Genomic DNA, 16204 nt, shown 5'->3' with positions numbered 1-16204 from the left:
TGAAAGCATTTCCTCCAAGATCAGGAACAAGACAAGTTTGCCCACTCTCACCACTATTATTCAACATTGTTTTGGAAGTTTTAGCTACAGCAATCAGAGAAGAAAAAGAAATAAAAGGAATCCAAATCGGAAAAGAAGTAAAGCTGTCACTGTTTGCAGATGACATGATACTATACATAGAGAATCCTAAAGATGCTACCAGAAAACTACTAGCGCTAATCAATGAATTTGGTAAAGCAGCAGGATACAAAATTAATGCACAGAAATCTCTTGCAATCCTATACACTAGTGATGAAAAAGCAGAAAGAGAAATTAAGGAAACACTCCCATTTACCACTGCAACAAAAGAATAAAATATCTAGGAATAAACCTACCTAAGGAGACAAAAGACCTGTATACAGAAAACTATAAGACACTGATGAAAGAAATTAAAGATGATACAAACAGGTGGAGAGATATACCATGTTCTTGGATTGGAAGAAACAATATTGTGCAAATGACTCTACTACCCAAAGCAATATACAGATTCAATGCAATCCCTATTAAAGTACCACTGACATTTTCACAGCACTAGAACAAAATATTTCACAATTTGTATGGAAACATAAAAGACCCCAAATAGCCAAAGCAATCTTGTAAAGAAAAATGGAGCTGCAGGAATCAGGCTCCCTGACTTCAGACTATACTACAAAGCTACAGTAATCAAGACAATATGGTACTGGCAAAAAAACAGAAATATAGATCAATGGAACAGGATGGAAAGCCCAGAGATAAACACATGCACATATGGTCACCTTATTTTTGGTAAAGGAGGCAAGAATATACAGTGGAGAAAAGACAGCCTCTTCAAGAAGTGGTGCTGGGAAATCTAGACAGCTACATATAAAAGAATGAAATTAGAACACTCCCTAACACTATTCACAAAAATAAACTCAAAATGGATTAAAGACCTAAATGTAAGGCCAGACACTGTCAAACTCTTAGAGGAAAATATAGGCAGAACACTCTATGACATAAATCACAGCAAGATCCTTTTGACCCACCTCCTAGAGAAATGGAAATAGAAACAAAAATAAACAAATGGGACCTAATGAAACTTAAAAGCTTTTGCACAGCAAACGAAAACATAAACAAGACGAAAGGACAGCCCTCACAATGGGAGAAAATATTTGCAAATGAAGTAACTGACAAAAGATTAACCTCTAAAATTTACAAGCAGCTCATGCAACTCAATATCAAAGAAACAAACAACCCAATCCAAAAATGGGCAGAAGACCTAAATAGACCTTTCTCCAAAGAAGATATACAGATTGCCAACAAACACATGAAAGGATGCTCAACATCACTAATTATTAGAGACATGCAAACCAAAACTACAATGAGGTATCACCTCACACCAGTCAGAATGGCCATCATCAAAATATCTACAAACAATAAATGCTGCAGAAGGTGTGGAGAAAAGGGAACCCTCTTGCACTGTTGGTGGGAATGTAAATTGATACAGCCACTATGGAGAACAGTATGGAGGCTCCTTAAAAAACTAAAAATAGAACTACCATACGATCCAGCAATCCTACTACTGGGCATATACCCTGAGAAAACCATAATTCAAAAAGAGTCATGTACCAAAATGTTCACTGCAGCTCTATTTACAATAGCCAGGACATGGACGCAACCTCAGTGTCCATCGACAGATGAATGGATAAAGAAGATGTGGCACATATATACAATGGAATATTACTCAGCCATAAAAAGAAAAGAAATTGAGTTATTTGTAGTGAGGTGTATGGACATAGAGTCTGTCATACAGAGTGAAGTAAGTCAGAAAGAGAAAGACAAATACCATATGCTAACACATATATATGGAATCTAAGAAAAAAAAATGTCATGAAGAACCTAGGGGTAACACAGGAATAAAGACACAGACCTACTAGAGAATGGACTTGGGATATGGGGAGGTGGAAGGGTAAGCTGTGACAAAGCGAGAAATAGGCATGGACATATATACACTACCAAATGTAAGGTAGATAGCTAGTGGGAAGCAGCCGCATAGCACAGGGAGATCAGCTCGGTGCTTTGTGAGTGCCTGGAGGGGTGGGGTAGGGAGGGTGGGAGGGAGGGAGATGCAAGAGCGAAGATATATGGGAACATATGCATATGTATAACTGATTCACTTTGTTATAAAGCAGAAACTAACACACCATTGTAAATCAATTATACTCCAATAAAGATGTAAAAAAAAAAACAAATACCATATGCTAACACAAGATATGGAATCTAAAAAAAAAAAGGGGGGGGAAGGGGGGGTTCTGAAGAACCTAGGGGCAGGACAGGAATAAAGACACAGACGTAGAGAATGGACTTGAGGACACAGAGAGGGGGAAGGGTAGGCTGGGATGAAGTGAGAGAGTGGACTGGACATATATACACTAGCAAATGTAAAATAGATAGCTAGTGGGAAGCAGCCGCATAGCACAGGGAGATCAGCTCCGTGCTATGTGACCACCTAGAGGGGTGGGATAGGGAGGGTGGGGGGGAGACGCAAGAGGGAGGAGATATGGGGATGTGTGTTTATATATAGCTGGTTCACTTTGTTATACAGCAGAAACTAACACACCATTGTAAAGCGATTATACTCCAATAAAGGTGTTAAAAAAAAAAAACAGGACACTGGGTTAAATTTGAATTTCAGATTAAAAAATATATATTTACATATATTATAAATATATTTAATATTTTATAAACCTAAATAAATACATTCTGAAGCAAAACTGAAAAAAGAGAAAATAGACTCATGTACCACAATGTTCATTGCAGCACTATTTGCAATAGCCAGGACATGGAAGCAACCTAAGTGTCCATCGACAGATGAATGGATAAAGAAGTTGTGGCACATGTATACAATGGAATATTACTCAGCCATAAAAAGAAACGAAATTGAGTTATTTGTAGTGACGTGGATGGACCCAGAGTCTGTCATACAGAGTGAAGTAGAACCTAGGGGCAGGACAGGAATAAACATGCAGACGTAGAGAATGGACTTGAGGACACGGGGAGGGGGAAGGGTAAGCTGGGATGAAGTGAGAGAGTGGCATGGACATATATACACTACGAAATGTAAAACAGGTAGTGGGAAGCAGCCGCATAGCACAGGGAGATCAGCTAGGTGCTCTGTGAGCACCTAGAGGGGTGGGATACGGAGGGTGGGGGGGAGACGCAAGAGGGAGGGGACATGGGGATATATGTATATGTAGAGCGGATTCACTTTATGATATAGCAGAAAGTAACACACCATTGGAAAGCAATTATACTCCAATAAAGATGTTAAAATAAGAAAAAAATAAAAGTTGGGCAGGGAAGAGAGTTGTTATTCATTAAATTCCCTTCACATCTCCAACAACAGACTTTTCAAAAGTGAGAAGGAAGGACCTCCAGAGCAGAACAAGTAGAGGAAGTCAGTAGGGTCGGCCAGATATTGTTGGTAGTGCCCCCAAAGTAATAATAGGCTCAGGTATATAAACCATACTCTTCCTATAAAGAAGAGAGCTTATTTCTATGCACCAAATATGGGTGAGCCGGGGAACAGGCCCTAGGTACAGGGAGGGTGACCAGCAATTAGAGGAGCCAGGTCCTCTTTCTCCACCACACTGGTCACCTGAATTGGGTGTCATAGTCATCAGTGGGAAGGGACTGCTATGATCTGTGAAAGGCTGCAAGGAGGCATCAGCCAATTTTCTCTACCTGAGCCTGATTATGGTGATCAGAGGGACACTTGCCCAAGGAGGGAAGTGGTACATCTCAAAGCACCCAGAGCACTTCAGTTTTCCAGATCAGCGAGGCTACAAAAAATCTTCCTGGGACATTTGCATGGAATCATAACCCCATAAGCCATTTCTGTTAATCTAACTAATTAGGTCATGCTGTATTTCCGGGTTTATTTCATGGGGGAAAAAACTTATTTCATTATGATTTAGGGTTGGTGCCTACTTTATAAAAAATGTTTCTAATTTGTTTTATTTTTTAAGATGTTTATCTAGTTTAATACCTAATGTGTATAATCAGAATTACACAATGTACAGAATTTAATTTTACCAAAATGGTTGTTGCTTATTTTTATATGAAATTTTATAAACTGAATTGAGCTTTTAGGACAAACGTTAAGACTGATGTAAAATAACATCAATAATACATGAATTATGGCACATTGTCTTCTATGCTAAAAATCTCCTATTTTTGGTTAGTTAGTAATAATAAAGAAAACAAAATCATACCTTGTAAAATCCTCCCTCTCTTCACGGTTAAGCTCTTTAAGACCTTCATTTATGCATTCCTGTTTCATAGCACGTTCTTCCTGTTCTTTTGCTTTTCGTTGCACTAAGAAAGACAAAAGTAATTTTTGCTGAATGACTTTTTTTTTTTTTTGCGGTACGCGGGCCTCTCACTGCTGTGGCCTCTCGCGTTGCGGAGCACAGGCTCCGGACGCCCAGGCTCAGCGGGCCACGGCTCACGGGACCAGCCGCTCCGCGGCATGTGGGATCTTCCCAGACCGGGGCATGAACCCCCCTCCCCTGCATTGGCAGGCGGACACTCAACCACTGCGCCACCAGGGAAGCCCGCTGAATGACTTTTTCAGAAAAGACTTGCTGACATCTTTCGGGGCATCAATGCCATATTGTCTTTAGAAAGGCAGAGCTTAGAATCACTGGGCTGGATCTTAGCTTAATAAGGTAGAAGTAGTCATCTCCTTTAAGGAAAGAATAGGGTTTAGATTCATAAGTGCTGCAATCTACAGAGATTTTCTCTTAATCATTTGTCATTGAAATCTATGATCAGCCTTTTTCATACCAGATTACCACTGTTTGAACACTTCTCACCTTTCTCTTCTTGAGGACAAACAGTTCTATTGCCATTTATATTAATAGGGGACTTTATTTATTACAAAATAAGTATTGGAAAAACAGTATGTAAGTCTCTCATAAATTAAATAAGGAAAACTTAAACAACCCAGTAGGTAAAAAAATGACAGAAAAGAGTTCACAAAAGAATAAATAAAACCAGGCAATATACATCTAAAATGTACATATCTTTGGTCCCAAATCCATTTACAGGAATTTATCTTAATCATATATGAGCCAAAAAACCTATGTACAGAGACAGTAACCTCCAATGCTAACACAGGAGGAAAAAGATTCAAAACAAGCTGAAGGTCCATTAGCTGTGTTTAGGTAAAATAAATTATGGTCCATTTTTATAATGGATTTCTAGGCAGCATTACAAATCTTACAACTGAAGAAAAATAACCTGGAAAAATATTAATGATAAGTGGGAAATGCAGGCTGTAAAAAAATATATACAACAAGATCCTCATTGGTGAGGGGAAATGACATATATAATAAAAAATACTCGAAGGAAATACAGGAAGTTGTGAACAGTAGCTATTCCTGGGTGGTGCATTATGGTTGATTTTATTTCCTTGTTTATAAATGGTTCCAAATACTTAAATTTTCCAAGTTTTCTCAATATATTCTAAAATATTTATCATGGGACAATACAGAAATCATTTTATCATAGAAGCTTTCTTCTCATTTCTTAAAACTCCATCTAATACTGGCTTAACAATTTTCAACTGCCATTATAATTCCTGGAGTGGAGAATTAATCAGTGGAACCAAGATGAGCTTTCTCTTGCAAAGACAGCTAGTGTGAAGTCCATAGTACCCTACTAGTAAATGTTTACATCTGGGTATAGAAATCCTCTCAACAAATATTTCCTTCTGTGACCAAGCACTGAAGCTGAGGGAATTCAGTGGTATGCTAAGAGATGTGAACAAGCAATGGTGAGAACCCCAGAAAGAAGATTTATTATGAATAGAGGAACACAGAGGGCCTCTCAAGGAATGAGATATTTGAGCTGGCCTTGAAGGATGTCCAGGATTTCTCAAGATCAAAAGTATCATAGGGAGAGAAAACTACACAAGCAAAGGCATGCAAATATGGATGTATGGAGACAACTGCAGAAAGATATTCAAATATTCAATTAGGTAAGGTCCCTACAAAGCAGCGATCTTGCCTTAATCCTTTTTACATTCTTCATAGTATTTCACACATAATACTTATTTAATAAATATTTTGGTTGCTACTTAAATTGAATTAAGGCCCAAATATAATATAATTATAATTAATTTCCTTACACTTTTCTTGAACTTGCAGTTTTCTTGTACACATGACCTCATTCAAAAGTTGTTTTCTTGCCTCCTTTTTAAGTCTCAGCTCCTTGTCCTTCTCAGCAATCTTCTTTTCCTTCTCTTTCTCAAACATTCTGTCCAGTTCTTTCTCCTGAGCTTTTTCTTCCTCACGCCGCTGTGCCAAGTACTGATGATATATCTTCTGTTCTCTTATCATATCTTCCTACATAACATAAAAATTACCTCATGTTGTTAAAACTTTTAGGTGCAATAATGATATAGAGGATAAGTTTTAAAATAATCTTTTAGAGCTACAATTCCAATATTTCAGAATTACATACTGAAACATTTACAGATATTGTAAAATATTATTTCTAGGGTTTACTTAAAAATGTTCGGGGTGGGGCTTCCCTGGTGGTGTAGTGGTTAAGAATCCGCCTGCCAATGCAGGGGACAAGGGTTCGATCCCTGGTCCGGGAAGATCCCACATGCCGCGGAGCAACTAAGCCCATGCGCCACAGATATGGAGCCTGTGCTCTAGAGCCCGCAAGCCACAACTACTGAGCCCACATGCCACAACTACTGAAGCCCACACGCCTCGAGCCTGTGCTCCGCAACAAGAGAAGCCACTGCAATGAGAAACTCGCACGCCACAACAAAGAGTAGCCCCCGCTTGCTGCAACTAGAGAAAGCCCACGTGCAGCAACGAAGACCCAATGTAGCCAAAAATAAATAAATAAATTTATTTAAAAAAAAATTCGGGTGACAGTGGAAAATGGGTGGGAGGGACAGATGAAACAAGAATAGCTATTGGTTGATGGTTGTTGAAGTTAGGAAATTGATGCATGGGGGTTCATTGTACTATTCTTTGCAACTGTTTGAAATGTTTTATAACACATTTTTGAACAGTTCAAATAGTAATTCAAATACTTTCTCAAAGAAGTTCCCAAATAATTTTCAATACAACTTTATTTTAATTTAGGTAGATGAAATATCAACCTGATAAAATAAGTCGCTACTATTATTACAGCACTGTCTTTGACTAGAAGATGAGTTAGTTGATAATTTACAACAGCAAATGTCAATCTTAGTTACACTTTGAAATCACCTGGGGAGCTTTAAAAAGTGCTAAGTCTCACCCCTCGAGATTCCTATCTAATGGATAGCTTTTAAGTTCCCCAGGTGATTTGACTGTGCAGCTAAGGCTGTGAACTAGGCTTTATAACACAGGTAATTTCAGTTGCCTTCTGTCTTTCATGGTATTATATTTGTGCTGTTCGATCCAATCTGTGATCTCTTTTGAGAATATCACAGATTTGAGGTAGAACTAGCAAGATCTGACGGTGTAGCTGCACCCTCAGAATGGCTTGTATACATAGTTTCATACTTTGGGGAATAATTTAACAAAAGAAGTGCAAACCTTATACTCTGAAAACTAAGAAGCATTACTGAAAAAAATTAAAGAAGACCTAAATAAATGGAAAGATATCCGATGTTCATGGATCAGAAGACAATATTGTTAAAATGGCAATTATCCCCAAATTGGTCTATAAATTCAAAATAATCCCTATCAAAATCCCAGTTGGTTTCTTTGCAGAAATTGACAAGCTGATCCTAAATTCAAATGGAAATTCAAGGGAGCTGGAATAGCCAAAACAATTTGAAAATGAAGAACAAAGTTGGAAAATTCACATTTCCTGATTTCAAACTTACTACAAATCTATAGTGATCAAGACATAATATTGGCCTAGTAATGGATATATAGATTAATGGAATAGAACCGAGAGTCCAAAATAAACCCTCACATTTACTGTCAATTGATTTTTGACATAGTGCCAAGACAATTCAATAGAGGAAAAATAGTCTCTTCAACAAATGGTGCTGGGACAACTGGATATCCACATGCAAAAGAATGAAGTTAGGCCTCTACCTCATACCATATACAAAAGTTAACTCAAAATGGATCAAAGGCAGGTACTTCTCTGGCAGTCCAGTGGTTAAGACTTCACCTTCCCATGCAGGGGGTGTGGGTTCAATCCCTGGTCAGGGAGCTAAGATCCCACATGCCTCGCGGCCAAAAAACCAAAACATAAAACAGAAATAATATTGTAACAAATTCAATAAAGACTTTAAAAATGCTCCACATCAAAAAAATCTTTAAAAAAAATGGATCAAAGGCCTAAATGTAAGAGCTAAAACTATAAAACTTTAAGAAGAAAACAGGACATCTTCATGACCTTGGGGTAATAAGAGTGTTTTAGATATGACACCAAAAAGCACAAGCAACAACAGAAAATATAGATAAATTTTACTTCATCAAAATTTAAAACTCTTGTACTTCAAGGGACTCCATCAAGAGTGAAAAGGCAACCCACAGAATGAGAAAAATATTTACAGATCACTTATGTGATAAGGGATTTGTGTCTAGAACATAAAAAGAGCTCCTACAACTCAATAATAAAAAGACAAGCCAGTTAAAAACTGGGCAAATAACTTGAATGTACTTCTTAAGACTTCAGTAGCCTTTAGATAGATTACTCCAAGGAAGATATATAAATGGCCAATATGCACAGAAAAAGAGGCTCAACGTTATTACTCATTAGGGAAATGCAAATGAAAACCACAGTGACATACTACTTTAGACAAACTAGGATGGTTAAAATAAAAAAGACAGACAATAACAAATGTTAACAAGCATGTGGAAAAATCAGAACCCTCCTAAGTATGTGAGAATGTAGAACAGTGAAGCCACTTTGAAAAACAATTTGGTGATCACTCACAAGCTTAAACATAGAGTCAGTAATTCTACTCCTAGGTATATGCCCAAGAGAAACAAAAATATATGTCCAAACAAAAATTCACATATGAATGTTCACATTAGCATTATTCATAATACCAAAAAAGTAGAAACAACTCAAATGCCCATCAACTGACAAATGTATGAACAAAATGTGGTATATCCATACACTGACATACTATTCAGCCGTATAAAGGCATAAACTACTCATACAGGTTACAACATGGATAAGCCTTGAAAACATTATGCTGAGTGAAAGAAGCCAGTCAGAAGATCCCATAATATATGATTTCATTCATATGAAAGTCCAGAATAGGGAATCAATAGAGACAGACTATTAGTAGTTGCTTAGGATTGGGGGTGGAGGGAGGGGAAGAGGGAAAGTGGGATAATAAAAATGTTCTAAAATCAACTGTGGTGATGGTTGCACTAAAATCCATTGAAATGTACACTTTAAATGGGTGAATTGTATGTTTTATGAATGATACCTTAATGGAGCTGTTAAGAAATTAATAAAAAAATATCCAATTGAGAAGAAAAAGCTCAATAGCAAAAATAGTAAGAAAGAAAGAAAGAGAAAGAAAGAAAGAGAAAAATCAAATAAGCAATCCAATCAGAAAATGGGCAAAAGATATCAGAAGACATTTGGTTGAAGAGGATATACAGATGGCAAATAAGCACATTAAAAGTTGGTCAGGGCTTCCCTGGTGGCGCAGTGGTTGAGAGTCCGCCTGCTGATGCAGGGGACATGGGTTCGTGCCCCGGTCTGGGAAGATCCCACATGCCGCGGAGCGGCTGGGCCCGTGAGCCATGGCCGCTGAGCCTGCACGTCTGGAGCCTGTGCTCTGCAACGGGAGAGGCCACAACAGGGAGAGGCCCGCGTACCGCAAAAAAAAAAAAAAAAAAAAAAAAAAAAATTGGTCAACATCATTAGCTATTATGGAAATGCAAATTGAAAACACAATGAGATTGGCTGGAGGCTCAGTGTGGACTGCTCTGAGTTAAAAACTCTAAGGGGACCCAATCATCCAGGGGGACCCCACACTTTTGTGAGTTTTACCTCCTGTAAACTCACAAAACCTTACCTCAGGTTCTACAGTAAATATCAGAGAAAAATCCCCTCATGCTTATGGCAAGGGGAGGGGAAAATGAACCATTCTGAAATACACCAGAGCATTCTATTCTTCTTAATAAGGTTTGGCCTCAGGAGAAAGTATTTAACCAGAGCCTAACCTGCTGGGGTTTTATCAGAGCCTCACTGACCTGGGGGAAGGGAAATACCCAACTCTGGGCAACCTCTAGCCTTCCATGTGGGAAAAGGGAAACACCATAATTGAGGCTTCCAATGACCAGGGAGAGTCCAAACCCAAAGGCACTAGCCCTAAAGGTATAGAAAGAGAATCCCTTCCCCTGTTTACTTGGATTTTTAACGCTTGGCACTGAGATCACCCTTCTACTGCGGTTATTACCACAAAGGTTCAAAGCCAATGGAAAACACTAGATGAGGCCTGACTCCCTCTCTGTAAGACTGGTATGGGTCAATGGATCTATCACTTCTTTGAACAGAGCAACCCAGATGACCTAGATTTCACCTCCAATCCTGAAGAGGCCCTAATTGGCCCCAAATCCAGATAATTCTTCTTACAGGGAGTCCCCCCCAAATTACAAGGCCATGTTCCTCCACTTTGTGAGGGGTTCAACCTGGCAGAGGCTCGGCACGGCCACTGAGTCCTCACCGTTAAAATGGAAATAGCACCTTCAGAAAAGGGCTAAATCTGATATCAAGGGTCTTTCCAAATTACAGGAAAGTGGTTTCCCCATGCCCAGCCCCTTGCTCACTGACATTGAGGTGCAACTAGTGGCACCCTCATGCCAGCCCATCTAGTAGTTTGGGGAGGCCCTTCCTTGCAAACAAAATCTGACATGGAAAGGGAGTTGGTATTCTTCACCATTGGCAGCACCACCATTGTACACATAGGCCATGGCACATCCCTAGTATAGGACAGCTTTCTTGACTCGGTCCAACTGGCAGAGTTAGAGGCAGTGTACCTTGATCTATGACAGATCATAAAAGATCAGACAGATCATAAGGGCACATATTTTTCCCTCACTCCTGGGAGGTAGCCAATGGATTCACAGTCTAGTCTGGACAATGGCAAAAGGATAATTTCATGATTCAGGGAAAGCCCATCTGGGGTGCCTCCATTTGGAAAGAAATAGCCAACTCACACATGCCGATTAGGGTCACTCGTCTCTGCACACACACACACACACACACACACAGCAAACACCAGAAGCATATAGTAACATTACAGACTCATCTAAATTACATGTATGAGCCCCCTCCTGGAGTACCAAAAGCGACCCTGGACACAACTATTCCTCAGTGCCATACCCACTAGCAGAGTGGGCCCATATTATATCAGGCCATAGGGGAGTGACAGCACTTACTGATTGGGCATACAGGTGTATGCCCTTTACTCCAGCTCTAGCCAAAGTGGTGGTAGATAATTGCTTCCTTTGCTCCCGAACAAAACTCTGGGAAGATGCTTGGTGGGGACACATGCCCCAAGCGACAGACTCTACTTCAGATGGCATACGGAGTTTATCAGGCTGCTGTTGCCCTCCATGAAATCTAATAGGTATGCAAACACCATCATCCATACCTTCACTGGATGTCTGCTGGCTGCTTCCCATTATGTGACCTCCTTCTTAATCAAGTATGTGCTCATCCCCTTTGCCCCACCAAGAGTAGATTCAGATCAAGGTACCCATTTCACCTCCCAAGTTGTTCCGTCATGGGCTCTAGAATACGGAATCTTGTGGAATTCTACTTAGCTTACCAGCCTCAAGCAGCTGGACTTACAGAAAGACACAATGGCCTACACATAGATATACTCCTCAAGCTCTTATACACTGTGTTGTCCCCCAAATGGACAGAAATTTGGCCCCAGGCTCTAATACTACTTAATTCCCAGCTTCATGTCTCTAAACACCACCACACGTACTACCAGTCTCCTCCAAAGACTCCCCTGTTAGTACTAAAAGGGAACCTCCAATCCTTTGACATTAGAGAGGATGCCACTCACATCCACTCACCAGGTGAATACTCCCCTTACCATTCTGATTATTCCATAGTCTCTCTGTCTTCCACACGCTGGCAACCCAGTCAAGGGCAGATTGTGCAATATGATCCTCTTATAATTGAAAGCCTGAGAGGACAAATCCCTACCAAATTCCTTAGAATCATGATTATACAGATTTTATTGACCCAGAAGATGACTCAGTATCAGTCACGAATCTAGGGCCACCAGCTACGACTCATTATTTGGGTTATAAAGGCTGGTTAATTAAAACAAATTCATCACAAATTTTGCTGGAGATTGAAATTATAGCTCCAGGACCCACTAGCTGAACTGTGTGGATCTCAGAGAGAGGAAAAGTGGCCCTCAACCTAGTGGTTGTCAACCACATTAGGAAATGAAATCCAAAAAGGATCCTGGGATCTAGCAGCCTCTATCAGCAGATGTGGGCTGGGTCCCTACCTAACCTTAGATGAAGAGGTAAATGAGTTCATGCTCCAAAGCAACTATACCCCACCTTTGGTCAGTATCCAGATTGCTGGCCCCAAAGGAGGCCTCTGCAAGTCAGTCAAATGTAAATGATCTTAGATGTGCCTATTACTCTTACTGTGTACAGCATGGATAATAGGATTACCAGTAGACCCCTCAGGCCTAACCATGTCTCAGGAGATATGCTGGAACAAAACCAGCCAGGGGCACAACTGGATAGCAGAGCACCAGGTGCTGGCAGGCCCTGTTAGAAGAGTTTCTGCCAGTTTGCCAGCAGGCATGGATTCTGACCCAGAGTTCACCTCCCTCTACATTAAATGGTGCCAGTAGAAGCGATGCTTAAGTGAGTCACTCCCTTTCATACCATGCCTCAAATTATATCCCAGGCAGAATGGCCATCTCAATGTAACCAAATCAGACTCCTCTGGCTGGCAAGTTCATGCTCTAATGTATAGTTTTAATGGGCTGATCTCTGGATTACAAAGCTGCCATCCACAAAATGTCCCTAGGACTAGCCTACCATTGTGCCCAGAATCTATACACATTGTGGTTAGAGTCCCCACAAAGCTTGGTCATGGACACCAAGTGTTCCTTTGCAAGGTATGCCCCTGATGACCCCGTGGAGTTCACTGAATCTGCTCAACTAGTAGTAGAGCGCATACTTGTAGTTTCGTCCTGAGTCAGGCCTCTAGCATTTATACTCAGAACTTAACACCAACCAGCCATTCCTACCCTTCATGACTCTCCACCTGGGAAGAGGCTAGTGTAAGGCTAGTGCAAGCTAGCCTCTGCCACCCCGAAGCACACTAGCTCCGCAGAGAACATAGCCCCAGACCAAGGGCTCACTGCTGGACATAACTGCACCTCAGGTGACAACACAACAACCCAATAGAACAAAGAGGGAGACAACGTGCCCCAACCTCATTGGACGTTGGGACTTTTGTCTCCCAGATCCCCTCCACACCAGGGGGTGATGACTGTGGTGACTGTTAACCTCAAGGCTGCTGAAACCAAGCAGGACCCTATGGGACCTTCCCGGTCACAGAGCTCTCTGTGTCCCCTGCTTCTTTTTTGTAGGAAAAGCTTTGGTTTCCTCGTCCTCTTGAGTTTTAAAGACCAGGCTCAATAAGTTAATAATTAGAGAATCGGGGTAATGCAGAAACAAAGAAAAAGCAGTCAAGCAAGAAAAGTAATAGTAACTTAAACAATAAGTCAGCCACAAAACAGAGTCAGAGGACTGTGGTTCCTCCCTGAGGGATCCAGATAGCAATCTGATACACACTCTTGAATTGTTTTTATAGACACCAGCACCCCACCAGATCCTGACCCCGACTATAGGAGAGACCCCCAACTGTGGGGAGCCAGAAGACTGATGATTTAGGTTCCCGAAACATTATCCTGTTGCCTCACCACCCACCAGTCAGAAAACTGTGTACGAGCTGATCATGTTACCCATGACCCTCTCCCTCACTTTGTCTTTAAAAACTCATCCTTGAAAGCCATCAGGGAATTTAGGTCTTTTGAGCATGAGCCACCTGTTATCCTTGATTGGTGCCCTACAAATAAACACTGTACTTTCCTTCACCACAATCCCGTGTCAGTAGATTGGCTTTGCTGCACGTGTTGGGCGAGCCGACCCAAGTGCAGTTCGGTGACAGTGACTGTTAACCTCAAGGCCAAGATGCAAAAATGCCTCCAGTGGATCAATCCAGAAGACTCTACAGAGTACTACTTTCCTGAAATAGCTAACTGCTTGCCTCACGACCCTTGCCTCTATAAAAACCCTTGAAAATCTGTAAGTCCCCTGCTGACTGCCTGGCAGCATTAGACATCATTTCACCTTTATGGCAAGCCAAACAATGTATTCTAAACTATATGAGCCACAATGAGGCACCTCTAGCCTGACTGACCTGCCTAGACCCCATGGTCAGGGAATTCTCTGTGCTGTGTTCCCTGCTCAGTGTACTAGATTACAGCTTTTGCTTTCTACCTGATGTATCCACAACAGGCCTACTCCCCTCATTATTCCCAGCACCACCACCACTGCCAGCACATCCTCCATACCCAAAAAGCTACCTCCACACCTCTCTACATCTCATCCACAACTCCTTCCTGCTGCATGCCACGACCCTGCCCCACACCACAACCCTAGATCCTACATGACAAATATATTCATACAAACCTGCAAGGTGGCAGCTCAGGACTTTCAAGTAAAAAGATGTTGGGTCTGTGAGCACTCAGGGCGAGATGTACAGCCCCATGTCCCTACGTATCCTATAGCTCTTCCTGGTTATCAGACCCTTGTACTAATTCCCTCCAAAACACCTCGAGCCTCATTTAGGCTGGACCAAACCCTAATCTAGACCCTACACATGGCACCCTGTGGGTAGGCATCAAAGTAACTGCAGTACTTTCTGAGGGCTACCAACTATACTCAGACACAAAGGCTGGACCTCACCCTGTATACTCATCGCCTCTTAATGATGAATAACACCTCATTCATAGTCTGTTGTGGATCTGACTCAAGGGGCTGGAGCAGGTCTACTTGACTCTGCCCACTCTGCAAGCTATCCATGGAGATGATCCCTATTATTGTAACACTGTTACAGGCCAACCTCCAGATGTCAAGAGATACAGGTCATGCTTAATATCACTAAAGTATTTCAACAAATTCCCACATTCCGAGGTCCCTGATTTGTTCTCATGGCTCTCGACATCCACCTGAGGGCAATGGTTAAGACCTGGATTCCAAACAGTAGCAAGTCTATTTATCATAGGCTTCATCATTATTGCCTTGGTTAAATGTGCCTTAAGGTGGCTTCAGAAAACAATACTGGGACTTCCCTGGTGGTCCAGTTGTTGGGACGCCATGCTTCCAATACAGGGGGTGCAGGCTTGCTCCCTGGTATGGGAACTAGGATCCCACATGCCATGCGGCATGGTCAAAAAAAAAATTTTTTTTAAAGAAAGAAAACAATACCTATGTCCTTTAACTTACCCACTACACAAGTGATTGTTATTCCTGATGACAAGGAATCACAGGATAGACTGTCAAGAGTTTAACTAAGGGCTTCCCTGGTGGCACAGTGGTTGAGAGTCTGTCTGCCGATGAAGGGGACACGGGTTCGTGCCCCGGTCCAGGAAGATCCCACATGCCACAGAGTGGCTGGGCCCATGAGTCATGGCCGCTGAGCCTGTGCGTCCGGAGCCTGTGCTCCGCAGTGGAAGAGGCCACAACAGTGAGAGGCCCGCGTACCACAAAAAAAAAAAAAAAGAGTTTAGCTAAGCTACTCTACTGCATCGCTGCCTCTGAATACATATTGTTTGGCTAAGTATCCTGCAGGGATCTCAAATTGACACGAGCCCTCATGCAAGTGCATGCTCTAGATAGCAGTCCACAGAGTCACAAGCTAATGTAAGTTCCTAATATGACTTCCCCAAGAGCCCCTGTGATCAACAGTGCCCCACCTCCCAACATCTTCCCCTTATATACCTCTTAGATAAGACCCCTGTGGGGCTTACTGAAACCCCACACTTTTGTTTTGAGTTGACCAATCCAGCCTTAGCCTGGGAACCACAAAGTATTCCACCCATGGATCCTAACAAAGGCATGTGCCTCAGGTCCTGCCTCTCTCTGTCTGCACTCTGCTT

General features: G+C 41.5%; 1 protein-coding gene across 1 annotated transcript in view; it reads right to left on the bottom strand.

Moving 5' to 3' along the window:
• The window catches only part of CFAP53 (cilia and flagella associated protein 53), a gene marked incomplete at its 3' end in the record, with an annotated part of 65236 nt that overhangs the window by 5795 nt on the left and 43237 nt on the right, over nucleotides 1–16204 (bottom strand). The window contains exons 6-7 of the mRNA XM_082853165.1: nucleotides 6191–6407; nucleotides 4272–4374 (exon numbers count right to left, since the gene is read on the bottom strand). Of these exons, the coding sequence (XP_082709291.1) occupies nucleotides 4272–4374; nucleotides 6191–6407 (320 nt within the window). The remainder of the gene's footprint in view (nucleotides 1–4271; nucleotides 4375–6190; nucleotides 6408–16204) is intronic.

The sequence above is a fragment of the Leucopleurus acutus genome, assembly GCF_964270905.1.
Source record: "Leucopleurus acutus genome assembly, chromosome: 13".
NCBI classification, from domain to species: Eukaryota; Metazoa; Chordata; class Mammalia; order Artiodactyla; family Delphinidae; genus Leucopleurus; species Leucopleurus acutus.
The sequence above is the reverse complement of the archived record's forward strand: the minus strand, read 5'-3'. Positions and strand labels throughout refer to the sequence as shown.